The following is a 10,414-nucleotide window of genomic DNA, read 5'->3' as shown; positions in this document are numbered from 1 at the left end:
CACGCCAACACACCAACACACCAACACGCCAACACACCAACACACCAACACGCCAACACGCCAACACACCAACACGCCAACACGCCAACACACCAACACACCAACACGCCAACACACCAACACACCAACACGCCAACACGCCAACACGCCAACACGCCAACATGCCAACACGCCAACACACCAACACACCAACACACCAACACACCAACACGCCAACAGGCCAACACACTAACACACCAACACACCAACACACCAAACACCAACACGCCAACACACCAACACACCAACACGCCAACACGCCAACACACCAACAAACCAACACACCAACACACCAACATGCCAACAGGCCAACACACTAACACACCAACACACCAACACGCCAACACGCCAACATGCCAACACACCAACACACCAACACACCAACATGCCAACACACCAACACACCAACACGCCAACACGCCAACACACCAACACACCAACACGCCAACACACCAACACACCAACACACCAACACGCCAACACACCAACACACCAACACACCAACACGCCAACCCACCAACACGCCAACACACCAACACACCAACATGCCAACACACCAACATGCCAACACGCCAACACACCAACACACCAACATGCCAACACACCAACACGCTGAGAGGCAGAAACCCCACGCTTCAATTATTTTGAAGCAGCCGGGGTTTAGGCCGGCCAAAGGACTGGTACCAGAGTCTTTTGAGAGACTTCAGAGGACATTAAACCATGGAGGAGGAGGAGGAGAGGAGGAGGAGGAGAGGAGGAGAGGAGGAGGAGGAGGAGGAGGAGGAGGAGGAGGAGGAGCAGGTTGTAAAGAGCCATGTGGTTTTATAGGTGCTCATAAACCGGCTGCAGGAAGGGGGACGGATCTTAGACCTTCATTCTCTTTAAACATAAAACCCGTCTCGAGTCAGTGCACACGGATCAGAGAGGAAGAGGATTTACAGGACGGGTCGGCGCCGCTGACGGCTGCCAGTACATCATCTGACTCTGGGGGAGGAGCTCCACAAAGACTCTGCTGGGTCTTTGTCAGACCGTTCAGGACTCCATACTCGGTGCCGTCTGACCGGGACCAGACAGGAAGTGGTGCAGGGAAACCAAAGAGGGACTTTAGGGTGTTTTCCCAACCAGGAGGGCTCTTCAGCACATCCCGGCCCCTGAGAGGACAGTTAACGGGTTCTTCAGCAGCCGGGCCCCGGGGCCTCGTCCTGTGCCCAGCAGGGCTCAGAGGAACCACCTGATTCATGGTCACCAGGATTTTTAGGCAGAGACACAAAGAAAATCACTCCTGATGTAAAACCTGCAGTTTCCTCCTCCTGACCTGAACCAGAGCAAACAGGTCGGCCATGTTTGAGTCAGTGCTGGGTCTCAGGGTCCCACATTTACCAAACCTGGTCCATATAAACCATCTGATGGTTCCTGTTGGACCGGCTACCGAGGCGTAAGTTCAGACTTCAGGACCTTTAGTCTCAGATCGTTCAGAGACAAAGACCGAGGCCAGCGTTTCCCCTCAGACAGTTTTCACTTTTAGTCCACAGAAACAAAAATCAATACTTCCTGTTTGTTGTTTGTGTGTTTGTGCCGTGGATGTGTCGACGGTTTCTGCTGACGGCTGAATCCTCAGAGCTCAGGAGGAGCAGCTCGGCGCCGCGCGGTGATTCCAGGGATGATTAGGCAGCCAGTGAAATAAAAGCTTTATTGACAACAGCCCCGGCTGACGGTCGGCCCCCTGAGCCCCCCCACTGTGCCCCCCCACTGACCCCCCACTGACCCCCCACTGAGCCCCCCCACTGAGCGGCCACTGACCCCCCCACTGCCCCCCCACTGCCCCCCCACTGAGCCCCCACTGAGCCCCCCCACTGAGCCCCCCCACTGCCCCCCCACTGAGCGGCCTGTGACCTGAACACCCCACACATGAGTCCCCCTGGTCTGGATCTGCAGTTTAACACGGGTTCGATGGGTCAGCGCCGTGCAGCATCAAAGAAGTAGAGCGCTGCATCCTGGCGGTCTCCCATGAGCCTCTGCTTCTGTTTTATTCATGTCTGTTTGCTGTGTTTACTCCCATCACCTCCTCCCTCCTCCCAGGGAGCGACTCAGCAGCTTCACCCGATTCATCAATTTAACGCCGCGCCGCGTGGACTCTGTAATTGACTTTAAAACAGGGATGATAAATCTGAGCACCTCCAGCACCATCGCAGAGATCAGAGATGCCAGCACGCCGCAGAGGGAGGAAACGCATCACAGCACGTCCTTTAACGCTCATTAAGAAAACATTACACCCAAAACAAAGTCAGGTTAGGGCCGGGACACGCTCACTGACGGCGTCCTTTGACTGCGTCCTCTGACAGCGCCCTCTGACAGCGCCCTCTGACAGCGTCCTCTGACAGCGCCGGCAGCAAATGTGAACAAAGATCTTCAGTTTATGGAGCAAAGACGATGGATCGTTAGAGGGAAACAAACGGGAAAGGAACAAAGAGGCTTTTATTTTGAAGGGTTCATCTCGTCCTTGTCGTGGATGGAAACAGAGCTCAGGTCAGAACAGCTCGTCTCAAACAAACTGATGTTTTACTTTGAAAGGTCTGTTCCAGTTGTCTGAGTATAGTCACTGATCTCCTTCCTGTCGACGTCTTTAAAGCAGTTTGAGTTAAGCTCCTCCCCCTTCTGTACTGTCCTCGTTGGAGAGCTCGTGTTTATCCCTCCTCTGTTTGTCACCTCACAGATCTGAAACACTCCCTGACCAGCGCTCTGAAGCAAACACTCGCTGTGTCACATGACCACAGGTCTGTGTTCTGGCTGAATCTCATCCCGTTGAAGGCGTGATGAGAGTTTGGTCACGTGTGTTGAACTGCACACGTGCAGCTCTTGCTGTCAAAGCCTGCGTGCAGAGTGAAGCATCACGTCTCGTGTCCTGGGTTACGTCTAATAGTATCTCAGATTTACATGAAGAGGAGCAGAGCGTCTGGAGCTGCGGCTCATCAGCTGATAAAAGAGCCTCCTTATCGCCGCGCAGCAGAGCGCTGCACGCCATTAGCCCGTTAGATTCAGCGTGAACCCCTGATTACCTCAACATCCATCCGTGTACCTGTAGGAGGAACAGAAACCATGAGGGATTCATTAGCTCGGTGTCATAATTAATGTGGTTTGGAGCCAGTAAACAGCGCCCCCCTCAGGGACAGGTAACATGACAGGTAGGAAGGAGGAGGAGGGCGTTCACAGTCACACAGTGTCAGAGAGTGTTACTCACTGATCGAAGCTATGAGCCCGTTAGAGCGACTAGGAATCACACACTGCTTAATCAGCTCAGTGAGGAAAGGAGATGAGGAAAGGAAACATCACCTGAATGATATCTAATGGACACGTCTGTGCATTGACGCAGGTCTCATGTTACACCTCTGCGTGGTGAAGCAGGTCTCATGGACACATCTGTGCAGTGAAGCAGGTCTCATGGACACGTCTGCGTGGTGAAGCAGGTCTCATGGACACATCTGTGCAGTGAAGCAGGTCTCATGGACACGTCTGCGTGGTGAAGCAGGTCTCATGGACACGTCTGCGCAGTGACGCAGGTCTCATGGACACGTCTGCGCAGTGACGCAGGTCTCATGGACACGTCTGTGTGGTAAAGCAGGTCTCATGGACACGTCTGTGCATTGAAGCAGGTCTCATGTTACACCTCTGCGTGGTGAAGCAGGTCTCATGGACACGTCTGTGCATTGACGCTGGTCTCATGTTACACCTCTGCGTGGTGAAGCAGGTCTCATGGACACGTCTGCGCAGTGACGCAGGTCTCATGGACACGTCTGCGCAGTGACGCAGGTCTCATGGACACGTCTGCGCAGTGACGCAGGTCTCATGGACACGTCTGCGCAGTGACGCAGGTCTCATGGACACGTCTGCGCAGTGACGCAGGTCTCATGGACACGTCTGTGCAGTAAAGCAGGTCTCATGGACACGTCTGTGTGGTAAAGCAGGTCTCATGGACACGTCTGTGCAGTAAAGCAGGTCTCATGGACACGTCTGTGTGGTAAAGCAGGTCTCATGGACACGTCTGTGCAGTAAAGCAGGTCTCATGGACACGTCTGTGCAGTAAAGCAGGTCTCATGGACTCGTCTGTGCAGTGAAGCAGGTCTCATGGACAAGTCTGTGCAGTGAAGCAGGTCTCATGGACACGTCTGTGCAGTGAAGCAGATCTCATGGACTCGTCTGTGCAGTGAAGCAGGTCTCATGGACACGTCTGTGTGGTGAAGCAGGTCTCATCATGTCTGCCTGCACCTCTGGGTCAGATCAGCTGACTGAGCCCACTCAGCAGGAATGCAGCAGAACCACAGCTGCACTGTGAGGCTTCCTGCAGCCTCAGCATTGTTTCCAACCTAATTAATGTGGGAAATACGACGGCATGTGCTGCTGCTGACCCTAAGCCGCCTCCTCCTCCTCCTCCTCCTCCTCCTCCTCCTCCTCCTGAGGCCAGCACACATGATGAATAGAGAGGAGTTTAAACCATTCCCATGGCTTGGGTCAGATCTGGATGAACTAGATCAGCTTTCTGTGATCTCTAACCCTCATGGAGCAGCCTGGTGACACTGGGAAACAAACTGTCATTGATGTCTGTCAGAGCTTTATCTGTTTTTTATTCACTGATGCAGAACAACGAGAAAAAACAGTTTACAAAAAACAGCTGCAAACCAAAAGAGAAGAGACCGAACACAGCTGTTAATCATAAACTCATTAAATTAAACTGAATTAAACTAAACTGATCTGATTTCAGAGCTTTGATCCAAACTCCTTCAGCCGTCGGCTCGAGTCGATGGATGGATGGATGGATGGATGGATGGATCGATGGATGGGTGGATGGATTGATGGGTGGATGGATTGATGGATGGATGGATGGATGGATGAATGGATGGATGGATGGGTGGATGGATGGATGGATGGATGGATGGATGGATGATGGATGGATGGATGGATGTATGATGGATGGATGGATGGGTGGATGGGTGGATGGATGGATGGATGGATGAATGGATGGATGATGGATGGATGGATGGATGAATGGATGGATGGATGGATGGATGGATGGATGGATGGATGGATGGATGGATGGATGGATGATGGATGGATGGATGGATGAATGGATGGATGGATGGATGGATGGATGGATGGATGGATGGATGGATGAATGGATGGATGAATGGATGGATGATGGATGGATGGATGGATGAATGGATGGATGATGGATGGATGGATGGATGGATGGATGGATGGATGAATGGATGGATGGATGGATGGATGGATGGATGGATGGATGGATGGATGATGGATGGATGGATGGATGGATGGATGGTTCGATGATGGATGGTTGGATGGATGGATGGATGGATGGATGGATGATGGATGGATGGATGGATGGATGGATGAATGGATGGATGGATGGATGAATGGATGAATGGATGGATGGATGGATGGATGGATGGATGGATGGATGGATGATGGATGGATGGATGGATGGATGGATGGTTCGATGATGGATGGTTGGATGGATGGATGGATGGATGGATGATGGATGGATGGATGGATGGATGATGGATGGATGGATGGATGAATGGATGAATGGATGGATGGATGGATGGATGGATGATGGATGGATGGATGGATGGATGGATGGTTCGATGATGGATGGTTGGATGGCTGGATGGATGGATGGATGAATGGATGGATGGAGCTGGAGGAGAGTATGAGCCTGAACCCAGAGCATGTGGACATGTTTTATGATTAAAACCAAACCAGGTCTATGATCAGGACTAGACCCAGGTCTGTAAACCAGACGGGCAGTGAGACGATCAGAGAGAGGCGGAGGAGGCAGAGGAGGCAGAGGAGGCAGAGGAGGAGAAGGAGGAGGAGGGGGGGGGTGTTTCTCTGCCTCTGACCTATTTAGCGAGCACAGAGCCGTAGACGCAGAGACGGGAGCTGCAGCAGACAGCCGGGCCGAGCTGAACCACCCAGAGCCCGTACAGCTCTAATTAGAGCCTGCAGCAGTCAGCGCAGCAGTCAGAGCAGCAGTCAGCGCAGCAGTCAGCGCAGCAGTCAGAGCAGCAGTCAGTGCAGCAGTCAGCGCAGCAGTCAGAGCAGCAGTCAGAGCAGCAGTCAGCGCAGCAGTCGGAGCAGCAGTCAGCGTAGCTCTTAAAGTGGGCCAGCTCGTTTCATAACGCCGTTATATTTGGATCCTCGTTACCGCCTGTTTTCACTGCCTGCTGAATAAATCATCAAACATCCAGCTGCACAGGCCCGAACTCACAGACAGACGCCGATCTGACAGGAGGCAGCATCAGGAGGAGCAGGAGGAGCTGGAGGAGCTGGAGGAGCTGGAGGAGCAGGAGGAGCAGGAGGAGCTGGAGGAGCTGGAGGAGCTGGAGGAGCTGGAGGAGCTCTACAGCACACACAGGAGAGCAGAGCTGCTGAGACAAACAGCGCCACCACCTGACTGAACGTTAGTGTGACCTCAGAGTCTGCTGCAGACAGGAGGAGACGCCGTCCATCACCTCCTGCTGCTCAGGAAGAGACACCGTCCATCACCTCCTGCTGCTCTTCACTCAGATCCTCCTGGATCTGAAGGAGCCAGGGCCAGACCAGACTGAGACCCTTCACATTTTCCTGTTCCATGGTAAAACAGTCAGCCAAACAGTCAGCCAAACAGTCAGCCAAACAGTCAGCCAAACAGTCAGCCAAACAGTCAGCCAAACAGTCAGTCAAACAGTCAGCCAAACAGTCAGTCAAACAGTCAGCCAAACAGTCAGTCAAACAGTCAGTCAAACAGTCAGCCAAACAGTCAGTCAAACAGTCAGCCAAACAGTCAGCCAAACAGTCAGTCAAACAGTCAGCCAAACAGTCAGTCAAACAGTCAGTCAAACAGTCAGCCAAACAGTCAGTCAAACAGTCAGCCAAACAGTCAGTCAAACAGTCAACACAGTCAGCAAACAGTCAGTCAAACAGTCAAACAGTCAGTCAAACAGTCAGTCAAACAGTCAGCCAAAAGCCAAACAGTCAGTCAAACAGTCAGCCAAACAGTCAGCAAACAGTCAGCCAAACAGTCAGCAGAAAGTCAAACAGTCAGTCAAACAGTCAAACGGTCAGCCAAAAGCCAAACAGTCAGTCAAACAGTCAGTCAAACGGTCAAACAGTCAGTCAAACAGTCAGTCAAACAGTCAACACAGTCAGCAAACAGTCAGTCAAACAGTCAGTCAAACAGTCAGTCAAACAGTCAGCCAAACAAGTTAACACAGTCAGCAAACAGTCAGTCAAACAGTCAAACAGTCAGTCAAACAGTCAGTCAAACAGTCAACACAGTCAGCAAACAGTCAGTCAAACAGTCAGTCAAACAGTCAGTCAAACAGTCAGTCAAACAGTCAGCCAAACAGTCAGTCAAACAGGCAACACAGTCAGCAAACAGTCAGTCAAACAGTCAACACAGTCAGCAAACAGTCAGTCAAACAGTCAGTCAAACAGTCAGCCAAACAGTCAGCCAAACAAGTTAACACAGTCAGCAAACAGTCAGTCAAACAGTCAGTCAAACAGTCAGCAAACAGTCAGCAGAAAGCCAAATAGTCAGCCAAACAAGTTAACGTGGATCTGAATCATCTGATCTGATGCTGAGTCACAGTTTAAATTTCTGAAGCTGGTGTAAACTTTCTGACTGAGTTACAGACGTCAGCTTAAGATCCAGCGCTCACTCATCAGCTGCAGCCTGACGAAAGAGTCAGAGCACACAGAGACATCTGGCCTTACTCTGTTCATGAAGCAGACAGTCAGGGTGGCTTGGTAAGCTAACAGACCTTTAACCCGTCTGTGAAGTTCACTACACACACAAACACACACACACAGAGGAAACTCTACGAACATGATGAAGCACCGACAACCCCAGACCAGAGGAGACGAACCAGACCAGAGGAGACGAACCAGACCAGAGGAGACGAACCAGACCAGAGGAGACAAACCAGACCAGAGGAGACAAACCAGACCAGAGGAGACGAACCAGACCAGAGGAGACAAACCAGACCAGGAGCACAGCCCCCCCCTCAGGTCGCCACAGCTAGCGTCTGTGACGTCTGCTTCCAACGGGAATCAAACCAGCAACTCTAAAGCGTCCAGAAACCTCTGTGCTGCTGGTTTTGGAACAACAACCAGGATCAGGAAGAAAGGAAGGAAGGAAGGAAGGAAGGAAGGAAGGGAGGAAGGAAGGAAACTGGGGCCTCAGAAGTAAAACCTGGGACTTGGAAACATCAACATCTGGCCCTGAAAGGCCAAACCAATCACAGCTGACTCTGCGCTTCTCTTCACACACGAGGCTGAACCGTCCACACAGCACGTACCTGAGGCAGCAGCTGCTCCAGGAGGCCCCACAGCGCCCTGCGTCCCCCCGGGGGTCGGTGGTACAGGCCTGGACCAGGACTTCCCTGCAGGTGGACTGACCCTCACGGCCCCGACGTACTCCACAAAAGTCCCCGGGAAGTCTCCGGTCTCTTTGGTCCTCTCGTTGAGGCCGTGCAGCCAGCCTTTGGGGCTCCGCTCGTCCCCGTCCTGGTAGTCCAGCCCCGGCCCGGCGACCAGCGAGGCCTTGGAGACGGTGAGCAGGTCGCCGGGCTGGAGGCTGATGTCGTCTCCACGCTCCCGTTTGTACTCAAAGAGCGCCCTGTACTGGAAAGTGTCAGACGCCATGGCGAGGGGGGGTCATTCGCTGGTCCAGGAAGAAACTCTGAGTGTGCCTGAGATTAAAACGGGGATTAAAACCTGAACGGAAACTTTACGGGTTAGAAAATCCCTGAGGAGAGAGCTGAAGCTGCGTCAGCGCCTGAGACGAGCTGTGGACGACACAGTGACGAGATCTGATCCCTGAGGAGAAGTCTGAGAGTCTGACACCTCCTGAAGAGGAGCCCCGACCTCCGTCTGAGCTCTGACACCTCCTGAAGAGGAGCCCCGACCTCCGTCTGAGCTCTGACACCTCCTGAAGAGGAGCCCCGACCTCCGTCTGAGCTCTGACACCTCCTGAAGAGGAGCCCCGACCTCTGTCTGAGCTCTGACACCTCCTACAGACCTCCTAAAGAGGAGCTCCTGCTGTCATCTTAAAACTGGAGTCCTCTGAGGCCGGACGGTCGGCTGGTCGTGGATAAATCCCTCTGCATAGATCCAGTCCCTCTGCTCTGAGGCCTGCAGGTTTTCCGGGATGGGACGGAGAGCCGGACTAACCCCCCACCTCTGTGTGCCTGAGGAGGAGGAGGAGGAGAGGAGGAGGAGAGGAGGAGGAGGAGGGGGTGCTGGATGGTGGCACAGTTTTTCGAGGACGGGGCGACCTCCACGCGATGCCCCTGAAGCTTCCAGAGTATTCCAATCCAAAGCTGGGTGCACACACACTCACACACACACTCACACACACACTGTCACTCACTCACACACACCTGAGGAAATCCACTGCAGTGCAGAGTTTGGTTCTTGTGGGAGCGCCCTGAGCTCTCTGCTGTGTCAGGTCCTGATGGTCCGCCCCGCTCCAGAGCGCAGCCTCCTGCTGCAAACTCACACACCTGCAAACGAAAAGAGGAAGGTCCAGGGTCATCATCATCATCATCATCATCATCATCATCATCCTCACTCCCACAGATGACAGGAGCAGACAGGAGCAAAGATCTGTAAAGTCTGAGAGCAGAGTCCCTCTGAGGGGTTACAGGAGGATCTCTGCAGCTTCACACACACACACACACACACACACACACACACACACACACACACACACACACACACACACACACACACACACACACACAGCGTGACGCGGCGGAACTTCAGACAGCGTGCTCGGCTCCCCTCCCTGCGCCACTCGCGCTCGTCTCGCCGGGAAACGCGGCACCAACTCACCGCTCAGTCCGCCCGGAAGAGCCCTGATCCTCCACGGACGTCTGCGCGCGCCAAGTGTCCGTTTCCACGCGAGCTGCACCCCGCAGAGCGAGCCCAGACATCCGTGAGCCCGTCAGGCTGGAGTCGGTGGCGTGGCTGGTCCCGCAGACACGCAGCCTGCTCGGTGCTGTGCAGAGCGGCGGTGCTGATGTCAGTAAACCCCTCCCCCTCCTCCTCCTCCTCCTCCTCCTCCTCCTCCTCCTCCCCCTCCTCCTCCTCCTCCTCCCCCTCCTCCTCCTCCTCCTCCTGCCGTCTGCAGACTGTGCCAGCCAGCGGAGCAGACGGGACGGTCGGTGTGGCGCACTGTCGCTGCAGCAAACACCGCGTGACCCGGCGCAGCTCACTCCTCCTGGACCGGGTCCCTGAGTGATCCGGTCCCCGAGTGATCCGGTCCCTCGGTCTAGAGGAGATGAATTATGTAAGAACTCTGTGACCTGGAACCGAG

The 10,414-nt window shown here is 53.7% G+C and overlaps 1 protein-coding gene across 1 annotated transcript in view; it reads right to left on the bottom strand.

Moving 5' to 3' along the window:
• Positions 1–10,120, bottom strand: part of pik3r3b (phosphoinositide-3-kinase, regulatory subunit 3b (gamma)) — a 218,639-nt gene extending 208,519 nt beyond the window's left edge. Inside the window, exons 1-2 of the mRNA XM_074668892.1 lie at positions 9,931–10,120; positions 8,394–9,599 (exon numbers count right to left, since the gene is read on the bottom strand). Of these exons, the coding sequence (XP_074524993.1) occupies positions 8,394–8,739 (346 nt within the window). The 5' untranslated portion in view covers positions 8,740–9,599; positions 9,931–10,120. The remainder of the gene's footprint in view (positions 1–8,393; positions 9,600–9,930) is intronic.
• Positions 10,121–10,414: the final 294 nt, after the last annotated feature.

Source organism: Halichoeres trimaculatus, unplaced genomic scaffold, assembly GCF_033239565.1.
Source record: "Halichoeres trimaculatus isolate MK-OKI-2021-1 unplaced genomic scaffold, fHalTri1.1 fHalTri1_scaffold_4, whole genome shotgun sequence".
In the NCBI taxonomy this organism is placed as follows: domain Eukaryota; kingdom Metazoa; phylum Chordata; class Actinopteri; order Labriformes; family Labridae; genus Halichoeres; species Halichoeres trimaculatus.
Note: the sequence above shows the minus strand (reverse complement) of the source record. Positions and strands in the feature narration are given on the sequence as shown.